General features: G+C 35.4%; 1 protein-coding gene across 1 annotated transcript in view; it reads left to right on the top strand.

Annotated features, from left to right (window-relative positions):
• Positions 1–18,110, top strand: part of GNAT3 (G protein subunit alpha transducin 3) — a 61,749-nt gene that overhangs the window by 30,714 nt on the left and 12,925 nt on the right. The window contains exons 4-5 of the mRNA XM_030933041.1: positions 4,483–4,640; positions 9,154–9,282. Coding sequence (XP_030788901.1) covers positions 4,483–4,640; positions 9,154–9,282 — 287 coding nt within the window. The remainder of the gene's footprint in view (positions 1–4,482; positions 4,641–9,153; positions 9,283–18,110) is intronic.

The raw sequence follows: 18,110 nt of genomic DNA, 5'->3' as shown, positions 1-18,110 counted from the left end.
TTAAGTGTTCAATCAGTTTGGCCATTATGAGAAGATAACTTTTTGTTATACCTATACATTTTGGTGTTATATATTTTAAAAATTCACATTTGATGGGTAGGCTCAATCCCTTAAAAGCTTTAAAGAATTTTAAATTTAAAGAATTATTTAAATTATACCAGCTTTTCAATAAGCACAGAAGAACATCAAGAATTGAAATACACTATGTTCAATAAAGTGTTATTTATGGTTAAAAAAATAACAACCGTATATTGCCAGAGATTCTTATTGCAGTCAGAACAGTTGCATCACCTTGAAGCTTTTAAAAGCTACCTTTGCAGGGCCTGATATGCAGAGATTCTGATTCATTTTGTTTAGGTTGCAGTTCTGCTATCAGCATTGTTAAGGGTACACCATATGCTGATGATGTGCAGCCGGGATTGAAAATCCTCTCCATGGGCTCCACCTATGCATGCATAAATTTAAAAGTAAAAGGTCTGGAGACACAAAAACCAACCTGATAGGATAACTTGCCTTTGTGGGAGGTAGTAGGATTGAAGTGGTCAAGGGAGACTTTGTAACATTTAAGTGTTTAGAACTATATTCATCATACCTCTACAAATAAAGTATATTGAAATTTAAAATAGAATATTTTTTTTTTAAAAAGGAAGGCCAGATATGGTGGTTCACGCCTGTAATCCCAGCACTTTGGGAGGCCGAGGTGGGCCGATCACGAGGTCAAAAGATGGAGACCATCCTGGCCAACATGGTGATACACTGTCCCTACAAAGAAAAAAAAAATCAGCTGGGTGTGGTGGCGGACATCTGTAGTCTCAGCTACTTGGGAGTCTGAGGCAGGAGAATCGCTTGAAAGTGGCAGGTGGAGGTTGAAGTGAACCTAGGTTATGCCACTACACTCTAGCCTGGGTGACAGAGCAAGACTCCATCTAAAAAATAAAAATAAAATAAAAAAGAAAAAAGAAAAAAAGAAAGAAAAGAAGAGAAAAAGAAAAAAGGAAGAAATGAAACAGTGTGTTTGGTTTGTAAAGCTATGCTGAGAAGATGTATAATTTTTTCTCCTTAGGGATAAAACTGTGTAGTGGTTGTTTTATTGCATCATTTGTTCTAAACAGCACTTTAATAGTGGAAGGAGCCAATAGCATGACGCTAGCAAAAGTGACCAGAGCATATTTCGCTGAACTTGCAGTATTCTTTCATATCCATTTAATAGAGAAATGGGGTTTTAAAAATCTATCCTGTGTTGATGCAGGAAAATCAGGTTGAGACTTGATTTGGCCATTTGTTGACAAAAAAGCCAAACTCTGTAAAATACTTGAAGAGATTTATTTTGAGCCAAATGTGAGGGCCATGACCCATGGCATAGCCTCAGAAGGTCCTGAGAACATATGCCCAAGGTAGTTAAGTCATAGCCTGATTTTATACATTCTATGGGGATAAAAGTTACAGGCAGATATCAGTCAATACATGCAAGGACCAGAAAGGTAGGATAACTTGAAGCAGGACCTTCCAGTCATAGGTGGATTCAAACATTTTCTGATTGGTAATTGGTCGAAAGAATTAAGTCATTGTCTAAAGGCCTAGAATGAATAGAAAGGAGTCTCTGGGTTAAGAGGTTGTGGAGACCAAGGTTCTTATTATATAGATGAAGGCTCATAGGTGGCACCCTTAGAGGCAATCGATGGCAAATATTTCCTGTTTAGACCTTTAAAAAGTGCTAGACTCTCAGCTAATCTCACAAGGATCAGAAAAGGACTTGAAAAGGGAAGGGGATTCTCTACACAGTGTAAGTTTCCCCCACAAAAGACAGCTTTTATTTTATTGTTATTTTCTTTTATTCTTTTATATATGCCAAAAAAATATATTTGGGGATAAAATAATTTATTTCAGGGCCTGCTCTATACTGGAGTCAGGTTGGAATTTGGAATCTTATTGCTATAAAGAGTCAGTTTTATCAGTCCTAAGATTATCTGTTTTACTGTTAATGCTGATGAGTTGTGCCTGAATTCCAAAGGGAGGAGGGCCTAATGAGGCACGTCTGACCCCACCCTTCCTATCAGGCCTGACCTAGTTTTTCAAGTTTCCCTTGGAATTCTCTTGGCCAAAAGGGATTTCTGTTGGTTGTGGGGCTTAGAATTCTGTTGCTTGGGGGACTCAGAATTTTGTTTTGGGTTTACACATTGAATATGTGGACCAATGATCATCTGATCAGCTTACTTTTAACAATAAAAGCTGATTGTGAAGAAAGATAGAATAAGTTTTGTTGTTGTTGTTGTTGTTTTACCCTTACCTGTGTCTCTTTAACAATAAGTGACATACCCTTATTTTTTATACAAAGAGCAAGCAGATTCTTGATAAAATGGTAGAATAAAACTGTAGTCAGTTCAAAATAATAATAATCTGAATTGTATCAGAAAAGCAGTAAGTTCTTATTGAACATACTTCATTGGTAGTGTCAGAGACATTTGAAGTAGAGCAACTTCATCTTAAATAGGAGCTGAGGAAAATGAGACTCAGACCCACTGGGCTTCATTCCCAGACAGTTAAGGCATTCTAAGTTACAGGGTGAGATAGGAGGTCGGCATAAGATGCCGACGTAGTGACGTTGCTGATAAAACAGGCTGCAGTAAAGCAGCTGGCCCAAACCCACCAAAACCAAGATGGCCATGAGAGTGACCTCTGCTTGTCCTCACCGCTATACTCCCACCAGCACCATGACAGTTTATAAATGCCATGGCAATGTCAGGAAGTTACCCTACATGCTCTATCAAGGGGAGGCATGAAGAATCCACCCCTTGTTTAGCATATCATCAAGAAACCATAAAAATGAGCAACCAGCAGCCCTCAGGGCTGCTCTGTATATGGAGTAGTCATTCTTTCATTTCTTTACTTTCTGAATAAACTTGCTTTCACTTTGCTCTACGGACTCGTCCTGAATTCTTTCTTGTGTGAGATCCAAGAACCCTCTCTTGGGATCTGGACTGGGACCACTTTCCTGTCGCAGTAACAGCCTGACATGGCACAAAAGGTGCTTGTGTTTGACTCATATTCTGATGCTTATTGTATATACTGGTTTACTGGTTTCTAAAAGTTTGAGCGTTTTAGATTCCTCACATGTAAAATGGAGAAAATATAGTATCTATCTCATAGTTGTGAGGATTATGTTAGATATTTTATGTATAGTTTTGTAAACTGTAATAATATGCACCAGGAGGATTATGAACTCAAAAGGATATCAGCTTTGGAGGCTGACAACAAGGTTAAGTTCAGACTTCTCCATTTGCCTGGACTATTACCACAGTCAATTTAATTATTCTGAAACTCAACCTCTTAATCTTTAAAAAAAAAAATTGTCATAAAGCTATTTAGATTATTAGCTAAAATAAATTACAGACTATAGTATTTATACTATAAACTCAATATATATTTGACTATAGTATTTATACTTAAACTCAATAAACTTCTATTTCCTTCTTCCCTGGTAAGCTCCAGATCTTATCCCAACAGGACTAAGACAATAATTCCTTGCTTTGCATAAAAAATTCTCACCTCTGCCCTACTGGTTTATTCCAAAGGCATGCAATCAACAATACCTACAGGGATGTTCAAAAATATTAAATGGATCCAAATGTTTACCATTCTTTATTTGTATGATTAAGAGGAGGTAACCTGATGACAAAAAATATTACATATTAATTTTTTGAAAAAATACAATTTTAGAATAACGAATTCATTTCCCATTTTTACTCTAATTTTTTTTTTTTTTTTTTTTCTGGAGACAGGGTCTGGCTCTGTCACCTACGCTGGAATGTAGTGGTGCAATCTCTGCTCACTGCAACCTCTGCCTCCCAGGCTCAAGCAATTCTCCCACCACAGTCTCCCTAGTAGCTGGGACTACAGACATGCACTACATCCCTGACTAATTTTTTTGTAGGAGAAATTTTGCCATGTTGCCCAGACTGGTCTCAAACTCCTGGACTCAAGTGATCTACCCACCTCAGCCTCCCAAAGTACTGGGATTACAGGTGTTAGCTACTATGCCTGGCCTACTCTAATTTTTACTTGGCTTTTTTTTCTAGAAAAATTCATGGCAATGATTAAAAAAAGAAGAAAATACCAGATTAAATCAGGTTAATTTTTCTTTTACCTTGGTATAATATGTAGACCTTCTGCAAACTCAATATGAATACAGCAAAGTATTATTATCCTTCTTGATATCATATTCAGAAGTCAGTGATATATTTCAAAATATGCTAATTTCTTCACATAATATTTTATAGTTTTTGCAAAGGAGAACTCTTCTGGACATCAACCAGCCATGAGAAACTTTAGTTCTATTTACCTCGATATAGTTTAAAAAGATGTTTGGTGGAATTATTAGCTAAAGGAATAAGATTAAAATCATCCCATTAAAATACTCTATTAGAAAACAGAGTATGTGATTCCAAATAATACATTCTTATTCTCACCAAAACATTGTTCTAGGAGGACCAACGACAACTTTATGCAATGGCAAATACCCTGGAAGATGGTGGCATGACGCCTCAACTGGCTGAGGTAATAAAACGGCTGTGGAGAGATCCGGGAATTCAGGCCTGCTTTGAAAGGGCATCTGAGTATCAGCTCAATGACTCAGCAGCTTAGTAAGTGAATTCACTTTAAGGGGAATTGAAGGTAAAACATTTAAAATTAAGAATTATAATTCTGCATACTTTGCATTTGTAAATGCAAATGAAGAAAATAAATGGTGTTACATTTTATTAGAGTAAAATAAAAAGCAATTGAAGAGAAATGAAAATGAGCAAGGTGACATAATGAGATGTAAGAAAATATAAGCAGGGGAGCATTTTAAATAACTAAGTTTAAAACTGCCCGAGAAGATATTATGTTGCAAATATCTTCTCTTGATTAAAAAGAGTTAACCATTAAGCATAGCCTTTCACACTTATACAGTCTGGTGACATGCACACTGAGGTTTTGGGCTATTCAGTTCATCTCTATTCATATTAGTGAAATCATCTCCTAGGTTAAGTTTATTAATGACACGTGCCTTGGCTCACTGGGTTGATGACCTTGATACAAAATTCTAGAAGAAATTAATGAATTGATTTCCAAAACACTTATATACCAGGGGATTCTTCTGGAGTCTCAAAAAATTGTATAAATTTCACTGCTTATATCATCCATTTAGTACTAATTAACCATAAGGAAATTAGGGGCTTGTGACACTATAATTTCATTATTAAAGTGATTTAAAATTTTCTTTTAGTGCTGGGCACAGTGGCTCATGCCTGTAATCCCAGCATTTTGGGAAGCCATGGCAGGCAGACAGCTTGAGCTCAGGAATTTGAAACCAGCCTGGGCAACATAGCAAAGCCAAGTTGCTTCAAAAAAAAAAAAAAAACAAAATTAGCCAGGTGTGGGGGCACATGCCTGTAGTCCCAGCTTCTTGGGAAGCTGAGACAGGAGGATTGCTTGAACCCAGGAGGTCAAGGCTTCAGTAAGCAGAGATTGCACCACTGCACTCCAGCCGGGGCAAAAGAGCAAGACCCTGTCACCAAAATAACCCCAAAAACAATTCTTTTAGTAAGTGGTTCCTAAGATAGCCCTGCCACTACATGCCTGCAAGATATGTGCATATGTAAATACAATCTAATTACTCATTTTCTATTTCCATTCATGCATATGTGTGAAAAAGTATAAATATACTTCTTTTGATGAACTCCTCCCACCAACAGAACCTACTAGCATCATTTAATTAAACAAAAGCAAAACAGTAATATAAAAGTGAAACAAATGAAAAAGATCAGTAAAGACAGAACAATGAAGCTTGTGTGACACTTCAGATTTTTAATCGCTGATGGACAGAATGATTATGGAGAGAAATAAGCTATATAAATTCTAGGGAAAAAATTCTGTAATTATTCATTCTTCTTTATTTTAGACCCCAATTTCAAAGGACACATTGCTTTTGGAGGAAAGAGTTTTTCCTAGCTCTCTGATGAAGGAGAGAATGAATCTCATTTTGTGATTATATCAACTTGAATAACTTTTCATAAGTGTCTCAGCACCTATCACATTTTAATAGTAAAAGGGATCTCTGCAGTGGAGTAAAACATTGCTTTTCTATACTATTCATTGGTAAGGGTAGTCACAATGAGTAAGAAGCTGAATTGTGGAATATTCCCATAAAATCTTGCTCAGTAAAGCTCTGGGTAGAGAGCCAGAGAGAAAGATAGATTAAAGTGGGCTCTCATTAATATATTTAGTCTTGTACAAACCACATAGTTAAAATGGGCAAATAAATGGCATTTTATTGTATTTTCTAGTATTTAATTTTAATTTTTTCCTTTATGTAAACACTTAAAGTATGTTTTACACTGGGACTATCTACTCCATTATAGATTCATAGTAAAATTTTAAATCTGTTCATCAAGTTAAAAACAATTAAACAATATAAATTTGCATTCATTTCATAAATGTTTCCTATATTGTAATAGTTTTCAACCACCCAGATTACTGCAGGTGCAATAGAATAACAAAAGAAAAGCTGATATTCCCTGTTTCAGAGAAATTTCATACATAAGCCAAAAAGTAATAATAATAATAAAGTGTTATTTTTTTTTCTGCTCTTAGGTGTCCTTAAAATGAAAGCTTGCTGAGAAAGGTAGTTGAATGGTCATTGCTTTCCTCCAGAAATTAAGAGCAGATTTTTTTCAAACACTGAATTATACTGGAAAACTAGATATAAAATGAGATTGGTACTACAATTTATCTATTTCATATACATTATATAGAGCAAGGTCTCTAATACTTTTTTTCTTTTCTTTTTTTTTGGTATAAGTAAGATACTTCTTGTTTCCTCAAATATAGAGATCCTTCAAGTTAAGGCTAACAAAAAAGTGAATATAATCAGAATAAGGGAAAGGAATGCCATAGTTGGCAACATAACCTCATCAGTTCCAGAACATTGAAAGGAGAGGGGTATGGCAGGGACAATCAGAGGAAACATTTTAGTTGACAGCATGGTTTACTAATTGCAGTAAAGCCATGTAGTGTGCCTTTAAAATTCCACATGCTTTAAGAATTACCATAGACTACACCAGGAAAAATCCTAGTTTAAATAATTGGAAAATAATTTAGTACTTTTCAGTGATCAGATTCATATATGTTAAGGGCCTCTATTTGGTTGGAGCTTTAGATTATAGGCTTGAACTCCCACATTCTATATTTGTTTATTTAAATAAGCATTTTAAATGCAAATTTGTCAGTCTGCTAATGCTTCTGCTTTGCTTGAAATCATTTATACATGCAAATAAATGTGTCCTTACCAAGGCTTTCATTTAGCTATTATGAAGTGAATGTAATCTTTATTTTGGTAGGTATATTTTTGGTGTTTTTTTGTTTGTTGTTTCTCTTGCATGAACTGACCAACAATATACTTATCACACATGCAGGCTTAGTTAATAGAAAATTCACAAAGGGATTTGCTTGCCAAAATAGAAAATAAATACACTAGCAAATTCTGCCAGTACTTTCTCTAATACATTTACATCTTGATGTATCACTCTTTTTTCAAAAGAAAACTTAAGCTTTTTTAGACTAAAACAAGGCTGTTTTCATATTATATATGTTATACTATATATAGAAATTTTCATATTATATATGTTATGTGTTTCTGAGGTGTGATTTTTACTCTTGGCAAAATCCCTTTGGGACACTTGTCCACCCTTAATTTGTTTCAGCTTAAAAGGAAAAAGCTCCTCCAAGAATAAATTACCTATATTAATAATGAATTTTTTAAAATAATAAAATGGTTTTGTTTTTTCAATCTTTGTGCTAGGTGCTAAGGCATAACAGCTTCTCAGCATAATCACTGAACAAACAATTTTTAACACTAACATTCAGCTGGATTCTACCTCACACATTCTGCCTCAATGGAAGCATTCGAATCTTATCTTTCTATAAATGTGGTTCAGTGTAATGGTGAAATGTGTCATAAAAGCATTACCATGCTATTACTATTTGTATCTAAAATTTGTACAGAAATAGTGATATTGCTAAGCCACTAAAAGCTTAATATCTACAGTCTAGACCAGTGGCTTTCAAATTATTTTTAAAGCAATAAAACACTTTTTTTAGTATAAAGACATTATCTGGTTTCAAGAGTTAGGAAGCTGAGAGCAGGAAGCTGAGAGCAGGGTTTTTTCCTCTAATTTAACAGACTGTTATAGCATACACAGTTTAATTAGACTTATTCCTGTTCATCACCACACCTAGATCCTGTGAGGAGAAAAAAATACCATATTCAGCCTGATAATACTAGGAATTTTTAATACAGCTTCCTGGAAGGGGTAAAGACACAGTGATGCATTGATGGAAGAGGAGGTGGGAGTGAGGTTAGTGGGTACGTTCACCCTTCTGTCCCCAGGAGTGCCAAGTCAGGGTAGGTTTGCAAATTCATGAGTCACTTCCAGTATAGACCAGGAAGAGAGACAAATAGTGCTTCTTTTATTGCGCTAACTAGATATTGCAACGGCATTTAATGGAAATGGCTGAGTTTTGATGAGGCAAATCCATGCAAAAATAACAAACAACCTTTGAATTAGTACATTCAAACCAATCACTCTCATAAAACTGAAAATGCCTAAATTCAAACTACAGAATTTCGAGGATAATCTAGCCACTACCATTATAAGGCAGCTTTTAGCTTTGTAGTGATCCAGGCACTATAAAGAGAAATTTTCTTTCATACTTCTATCCATATACCAGCAAATTTATCACATAAACCACATAAAATACAGGTTAAGGCAGTGTTGATTTAGGTGCCTTTAGAAGAGGACGCTGGGGGTCAGCTGTGTACCACAGTCAGCACTCTGAGTTCTGCAACATTCCAGCTACCAAACTTGTAATTCTGATGATCAGAGTTTGGAAAGCACGTCTACAATTTATCATTTTTAATAGATCCTACACTAAAAATTCATTTATACTGAATCCTGGTTTCCTCAAATGCAAAGTTAAAAAATGCACATATACACACACACATATGTATGTAATATATATACATATATATGTGTATATATGCATATATATGTATTATATATGTATGTATTTATGTATTATATATTCACATACATAATGTTTTGTCTTTATTAGCTACCTTAATGATTTAGATAGAATAACAGCATCTGGGTATGTGCCAAATGAACAAGATGTTCTCCATTCTCGAGTGAAAACAACTGGAATCATTGAAACTCAATTCTCCTTTAAAGACTTGCACTTCAGGTATGATCAAATATCTTTTCTAACTGTGGACAGAAGTATGCATCAGGCTTAATATTCCCTCGTGGAGAAAAGCTCTAGCCCATGTTCAGGTTCAATAATTCTTGGATGTACTCACTAGCTCCAGTTTACCTTCAGTACCACTGTCCTTTACTGTCCTCCTATAGCCTCTCACCCCAACCTCTCATCCTGAGTCTCATCCCTCCTTCCAGGCTAAAATGCTTCTGGCTTGAGTAGGTGGGGGCTAGATTTTACTTTCCTCATTTTTAAAACTGGCACTGTACTTTGGGGAAAAAAAAAGAAAATGTATTTAAATAATATACAAGAAATGGGTGCCAGGAATCCTATTTCCTTTGCCTTTCTATTTTCCTATTTGCTTGAAATATTTCTATTACATCTGTTTCCTTAATTTTAAAAATTGCAAATTACCAAGAAGAGAATTATTTGAATATGATACTATTTACTGCAATAACAAGGCATATTTTATAACCATGTTTTGAGTATGAAAATGAATCATTATTTTCATTGCTGTTGTATTATCGAGAGCTTCCTAGAAATTCTACTGCAAAATCACTCATTTACTATAACAAGAAATGGAAACCCATACTATAATGTTAGAAAATATCCCTTAATATTTAAATACTTTTTGTATGGATTGTGCACAATATGGAATATTAAACATTAATAGCAGGTTTTAGTTGTATTGTTTAGTAATGACAAAAATCAATAAAAATATAACTAATAAGATTATTCATACATCGAATAATGACAATAATCTTAAAGAGTAAAAAACTGGAGATAGAGTGGCATGAATTATTCATATCCATTTGTGAGGAAAAAGAAAATGGTAATTAATCAACATCATAAATTTATTTTAGTAAGATCAAAGCTTCAACTATTTTAAAGTATGTGTTATATATAATATCTAAGTAGAATACCTATTATGTAGATAGTATATTTTCAACTAATACAGAAAAAATTCTTCAAAATTCCTATCTAAATTTTAGGCCTACAAATAGTTAATTTTCTGAAAGGTGAGCCAAAGATTAAACGAGGGTAAAGGGACTGCACCGATTGGGATCAACATCCTGTCTTGGCAAATGCAGGAAAAGTTTGTCATCAGTCCTGGCTTCACTATTGTATAGTTCTTTGTGGCAACTACTTTTTCAGACTCCTCATCTTTGATCCAGTTTCTGGGTTTTCCTCTGGGGCCTTGAGTTCAGTTGTTTCTCCCCCTCTGCCCCTCCCACCCCAGTGAAAGCATTTTTGACACTGTCCCTTTTCTCTCTTACTCTCCTTTCTTTTCTCCAGATGTCTCACTGAAACAGACTAGAACTAAGTGTGGGCCTTGACCAAAGTTCCAATTCCAGATAATCTAATAATTAGCAGTAGGAGTTAAGAAGCACAGTTAACCTTTTCTTTACTTGCTTACCTAATGAGTTTGTTGTAAAGATTAGATGAAGTAAAGTCCTAGCAGAGAGTTATAACTTGATGTAGCTTACCTTTCATAAGCCAGTACAACTCTCTGGGTCCTAGATTGTCTGGACCATAAACCTGTTTTGACAATTAATGCTACCCATTGAATACCTAAAAGCTCAGCATCCGAGTCACTCCCTACAACACCAACCAATTTGCTATTGTCTCAAAAATGATCACTCTAAAAAGTTATCTTGTTTATATATCTGTTCTTTAACATTTCAAGCCTTTGCACTTGCTAGTCTCTTTGCCTAAAGTGCTCTGCCCCTGAATCTGCAAGAAACATCTCCTTCTTATCATTAAGCTCTGAAATCAAATGCATCTCCTCATGGAGGTGTAACCATCTTATCTATGTACCATCCATGCTTACCCCTGTTGCTATACAACCTGCAGCATGCTAATAATTGTTTAACAGCAGGGTTTCTGAGGCAGTAAAGCAATGGAGGGCTCGCTGATTTGTAGCTCTTGATTTTTCTGGTGCAAATAACCCCACCATGGCCAATTTCAGTCAACCAAGGTGATGTCACTAAATGCAGAGTTGAGGAGAAATGCAGATAAACAGCTCTCACTAACTAAGCCAGGGTGAGCCATAGTCACTACAATATTGTTACATCACACTGCTTTCCTTTTTTTAAGAAAAAATTATCAATATATGAGATTGTCTTACTTCTTTATTAGTTTTCTCTTTTTGTTTCTGTTTCTGTCTCATATGCCCCTGAGCTCCCGGACGCTAGGGGCCATGTCTATTTATAGCTGTACCTCCAGTGCTTATCATAGTGGCTAGCACAGAGTAAGAATGCAGGGAATTTTTGCTGAATGAGTAAAGGCACTATGCCAAGCACTGTATGTACACAATCTTTATACTTACACAGTAGCATCACGAGCTAAGTATTGCTATCCATACTCAGGATAAACAATCTTGGTTATCCTGAGGCTAACTGGATAGCCTCAAAAACTGGAGGCTAAACTGAGATAAAAGATTTCCCCTAAGGTCTTTCACAGAAGTGCTAGAGATGGAATTAAAATGCATATCTTTCCGTCTTCAAAGACCACACTCCTTACACTGTACGGCACTAGTTAGTTGTTAGATAAATTGGGGTGAAAACCATTCTTTTTCTGTACAGAGAGTGTTTTTTTCAGTGTTGTTGATTTATAATCTCTTTCAGAGAGAAGGCGGAGGGAGGGTAAAATGACAGCCTCTTGGGGAAATATCTTTTAAGTTGGAGGGTCCTGTGGTCCTTTATAAGTCAGCGCTTCTAAAAGCAGGGTACAAGACGACTGTCAAACACATAAACCCTCAGAAAATCATGGTCATTTTCTGAGACATCTATTTCACTCTGAACCAAGTAATATAAACAATCAAAATTTTGAAACAATTATGAATATGTGATGGTTAATACTATCAACTTAATTGGATTGAAGGATACAAAGTATTGATCCTGGGTGTGTCTGTGAGGGTGTTACCAAAGGAGATTAACATTTGAGTCAGTGGGCTGGGAAAGGCTGACCCACCCTTAATCAGGGTGGGCACAATCTAATCAGCTGCCAGTGTAGCTAGAATATAGGCAAGCAAAAAAATGCGAAAAGACAGACTGGCCTAGCCTCCCAGCCTACATCTTTCTCCTGCTTCAGCGCCCCTCAGCTGGTACTGCCACCACATCAGCCGCCCTCCCAGAGATAGAAAGACGTAGGCTGGGAGGCTAGGCCAGCCTCTCTTTTCACATTTTTCTGCTTGCTTATATTCTAGCTGTGCTGGCAGCCGATTAGCTTGTGCCCATCCAGATTAAGGGTGGGTCTGCCTTTCCCAGCTCACTGACTCAAATGTTAATCTCCTTTGGCAACACCCTCACAGACACACCCAGGAATAATACTTTGTATCCTTCAATCCAGTCAAGTTGGCACTCAGTATTAATCATCACAGAGTAGAATATAACATTTGCATTAACGTTTAAAATAAAATATTAATTTTAAAATACATTTTTTTCTTACAATAGGACTCTTCAGTTTAGACCTCCAGACCCCCTTTGGTACATAGTCATTTTCCTCTGTCCTTTTGTAGTTTTGTGGTTTATCTTGTGAAGCACTATCTTAAGTCATATATGAAGGTGAGCTATTTTGCTTTCTCATATTATTGATCCTTGTGAAGCAATGAGGAGGGTTTTGCTAACTCTCTATTACAGTATCAATGCTAAAATGTAAGGTGTTTGTGAACTGGATTGTGAAACCAAGCTAGAAATTATTTTTATATAATATTCTCTTGGCTGAGCATGGGGGCTCACACCTGTAATCCTAGCACTTTGAGAGGCTGAGGCGAGTGGATCACTTGAGGTCAGCCTGGCCAACATGGTGAAACACCTTCTCTACTAAAAATACAAACATTAGCCAGGCATGGTGGCACGCCCTGGTAATCCCAGCTCTGCAGGAGGCTGAGGCAGGAGAATCACTTGAATTCAAAAGGTGGCAGTTGCAGTGAGCCAAGATCACGCCACTGCACTCCAGCCTGGGTGACAGAGCAAGACTCTGTCTCAAAAAAAGGAAAAAGAGAAGAACATTCTCTTTACTGTGCAACTACCACCTCTTTGCTGTATACTAAAACAGGTTTCAAGATTTTTTGTTTTCTTAAGAGCATTTGATTTTCCTCTGACTCAAGACAATGTTATTAAAGGCATTTTCAATGAGGAAGAGGTTAGAAGATATAGTACTTCCTTACTCCAATGCAAGGAATTTTTCTAAAAACAAGTCTTTATTTAAACAATACAATTTGGAAATATTTAAATTTTGTTACAAAATATTTTAAAATTTTTCTTGAGGAGCTATTTAAAATTATTTAAATACAGTTTTAAGTTTAGCTAGAGCAATTAAGATAGATTAATCCTTTAATCAATTCTCACCGTTAAATAGCTTTTCTTTCAAGTGCTACATAGGATAGTCCAAAAGTGCACAGGGTTTTGGAGTGTACAATTCTGTAGTATTTCAAAATAGATGCATAAAAGTAATGTACCTTCCCACTTTATTTCAGCAAGTACCCAGGTATTAAAATATATTACATTAGCATTGATTTGTATTCACATAGCATAAGACATCTTATGACTATTTAAAACCAAAAGCTCAATTTACATATTAAATTAGAGAACTCTAAACTTTTACATAGGAACACCAAAATGAAAAATTATCTCTGCCAATGTACTGGAACATAATTGTGTATCATCTAATTCAATGGCACTTACTGTAGAGTTCTTATCAAACCAGAACTGCAGCTGTCAAACTGATAAATTATCTTTATAGACATTAATATACTATGTAAGTGGAAAATGCGGAGCAAATGTAAGCCCTCCTATTGTTACAGAATAATTCCTCAGAACAAATAACTTAGACATGTATTTACAGGGATTTAGCAAACAATTACAGAGAAAAAACTTTCTCCCTAATTTTTCCATGATGGAAAAACAGAATTGAAAGGACCTGAAACTATATGGGAGCTAAGGAAAAAAGGTTAACAACTATTACAACACAGAGCTTTAGATTTCATAAATTACCACAACTGTTTATAAGAATATTTGAGCAGATCTATGATATAAAAGAAACTACAGTTTTCCTGAGATATGATGTTGAATCGTGTATATTGTGGTCATTTGTGTGGCATATGCATCATCTCAGATTGCAAGTGAATCTGGCTGTCCACACAGCAGCTACATTTCAATTTGGCTTTGCTAGTCTTTATAAGATCTCATAGAGCAATAACTCATATATACTATATATTTGTTTCAGGCATGTTTATGATTAGTATTACCAAAATAATAAGTTATAAAATATGTCTAATTGATTCTAGTGACAGAACTTATTTTAATGGCTTTATGAATTACATTATTAAATAATCAGAGAATTATTTGAAGTTTCAAATGCACACAACACACATTTAGTAGAAAGCGTATAATGGTATTAATGATTCTGATGATTTGGAGACCTTGGCTCCCTTACAGTTATAAATCCTTTTGAGTCTGATTTTTAATCATGAGGATTTAAGAGATTTAGTAAGACTTCTGTGCACATCCTTCCTGTCTGCAAGTATCTACCCTTCTCTATTTTCAAGACCAGAAACAAGGGAAAGATTGGTTAGACCATTTGCTATGGGTGTGTAGTGAAGACACAGATTCACTTGGTCTCATATGTAACCATGATGAAAAATTATAACAACTGTGATAGAGACTAACATCTTGAATAAATCCCATTCAATAGAATACCTTAAAATAAATTCCTACTCAGATTGGGTTTTATTTTTATGTCATCAAATACATAGTAGAGAATGTCAGAAACTGATTTTTCAAAGATAAGTACATGCTTATAGGATAAGCAGAGACATCTAAAAAATTAGCTGCAGTAGCGTTGTTGATTTTTAGCTACTCTAGATTATATACTAATTTCACAAGAATTATAAGGAGCAGATTATATTATAATCTATTCTGATATGAAATGTGAATAATCTCATGTGATCCAATATTTACCCAACTGTTTAACATAAACCATAAACCTCAAAGCTTTGCTAACCGCTTACTAGAACTATAAAACACAAATGTTTAGTCAACTGTTTAATATAAAGCCATAAAAATCTGATGGTTTGCCCTGTATTAATGCCTTGGGCAATTTAACAAATAATCAGTATTCAAATTTCACTTAAAAGACTAGCCTATCAATTTTCAGCTTCATCATAAATTTTAGTTATTTAAATTTTTTTAACTTTAAGAATTCCAACCAATGTCAGACTTAATAACAAAATACATATTATCCCTCCTTAAAAAAACTAAATAAATAAGACCAAAAAACCCCACACAAAATCCCAAATGAGGACTGTAAGTTCCATGTAACATCATGGTAGTTAAGATTTATTATTTTATTCAGAGAGTTGAGAATATTCAAGCATGTCCATTTCCCTCATTAATAATCTACTGTATTTGACCAATCCAAAACTCCAGGCAGCAAATATACATGTTTTCTCTGATTTTAATTTTGTCTCTCACAGAATGGTCACAATGAAGCTTTTTGTTTTGTTTGATGTTTATACATAAGGGAGAATATTTCTTCAGCCAAAAAATATAAGCAATTACTTCACTTTGGGGATCTTCAAAATGTTTTCACAGGTAGCAATACTTTACAATTCCATAAAATAAGGACTAAATTAAAATTTAGGGGAAAAGCTAAAACTGAAGAGAGAAGTATGAAAAATAAATGACTACAATATTAGCAAAACAAAATGTCACTATTCTTAGAGCTAACATAGTGTCCAAGAGAATCAATACAAAAACAAAACTCTGGCTATTGGTCTGATTTGCTAATGAGCATTTCAGTTCAATAATAGCAGATGGCATTAGAGAAATGATCAATGCTCCCTGGACCTATGTCTCCTACGTCAATCTGCACACACACAAAAATATTGCTTATCAAATGAGTCATAAAATGAGAAGATTATATGCATTCAACCTAAGACAGACTTCCCATTTTATCTATATGAACAAAATGCTAAGACTGAGCAATCTTTGTCCTCTCTTCCTTGGGAGAAAGCTAAGCCAATTAAAACATGTTTATTAGAAGCTGCATGATATGCAGAAAGAGCACTAGGCTAAGGGTCATAGTGCATCAGTTCTATCCTTTATTAATTGTGAGTTTAGGAACAAACCACCTTAGCCTCTCAAAGGCCAGTTTCTTCACTTTGGTAAAGAAATGGGTAAATACTATTTTCCCTTCAAAGAATTGTTATGAGCAACAGAAAGCCATGGATTAGAATTTATTTTTCAGGGAGAGCACACAATTCCAATGTGACTTTTATTCTACCGTAAGTTATTTTTCCTGCAATCGTTACTTATCACAGTTGTACGTATTTATCAGAAGAGGAGAATAGCTACCTCTTACACCTGTTAACACATCATTAGTAGGCTGCAAAGAAGCTGAATCATCAGAGAAAATTAAGGCATAGCCAATGAGTTTGTTGTTACTCTGATTTTCATCTCAGATGCTTCAGATGTTTCAGATATGGGGAAAAACCATTTGAGGACATTATGTTGTAGAAAATAAATATGTAGGAAGTATATGAGGTTCCTTTTTCTTCCTCCTCCTGGGTAGTTTATGTCCCCCATAGAACCCACAAGTTAGAGTTCCCATATCTTAATAATTCCTACTATTATTTTTGTCACTAAGCCCCCACACACCAAAAACAAAACAAAACTATTAACATGAGAGAAATAAGATGATTTTGCTCTGAGATAAAATATTTGGTCACTATGCAGGAAATCTGAGCAATTACAAAGTCACCTTAAAGAGAGGAGTTTCTCACACTTTTAAGATGTAAATATAATCTGAATATATAATCTAATTGAAAATGTGACTAAAAGAATACAAATATCAATTGGAATGAAACAGAATGGCACAATTGGGCATAAAAGCAGGGAAAAGGAGACTACAAACAAAGGTTGACAAGACTAATGCAAGTTCTGCTTAGTGGAGAAAACTTACCAGAGGCATCCTAGAATTCGATTCCTACAGCACTGCCATCACTGCTGTGGAAATGGCACATTGGGCTCCCTTAGCACAAACACTCCATGACTCTTTGTCCTGGCTCCATGACTGGTTTGTCATTAAGCAAGGGAAAGGGGGATTTTTTTCCCCTGAGGTGGGGATTAGAGTGAAAGAGATTAGGACTATGGCAATCCTTGCGAGTTAAAAAGTCCGTGGGTGGGGTTAAGAAGGGTGGTTTCACTTTGAAAAGCCCACCAGGAGTTTAAACCTAGTAATGGATACTCTACCCTCAGGTACCCCAAATCCGTAAGTTAATCATCATTGTTCAATCACAGTGTCACATTTCTTTGCCAAAAAATGATCCACAATATATTCATATATGACCAAATGGAGCATATATGTACTACATCTGAAACACATTAGGTGATTATCTTCATTAAAAGAAAAGAACGAAACCTCCCAGAGGAAGGGAGTTTAAATTTTTTGCCCAGTGACCTGTTTGACAACATAGAACTACTGCCTGGTCTGGGAGAAGGATAGACTGCACAGTGAAGATAATTTCTGTCCACTAGTGAGGGTTTGAGCGCTAACTGCAGGCACTAGTACTAGTTGTGCACCTCTGTTCTAAGTAAACAGACTTATATTTAGCAAGTTAACAACTTTCACAGCATAGCTGTCATAGCCATAGAACCTATTGAACCTATCATGGTGCCACGTACATAGCAGCCTCAACAAATATTAGTTGAAATATAATTCTTAGGCAATTTGCTTAAGGGGCCCCTCTGAAAAAACAAGAATGCTAAATCTACCTCCTTGTAAGTTCCTGAAGACGTTTAAATGAGTTCACT

The sequence above is a fragment of the Rhinopithecus roxellana genome, chromosome 6 (genome assembly GCF_007565055.1).
Source record: "Rhinopithecus roxellana isolate Shanxi Qingling chromosome 6, ASM756505v1, whole genome shotgun sequence".
In the NCBI taxonomy this organism is placed as follows: domain Eukaryota; kingdom Metazoa; phylum Chordata; class Mammalia; order Primates; family Cercopithecidae; genus Rhinopithecus; species Rhinopithecus roxellana.
Note: the sequence above shows the minus strand (reverse complement) of the source record. Positions and strands in the feature narration are given on the sequence as shown.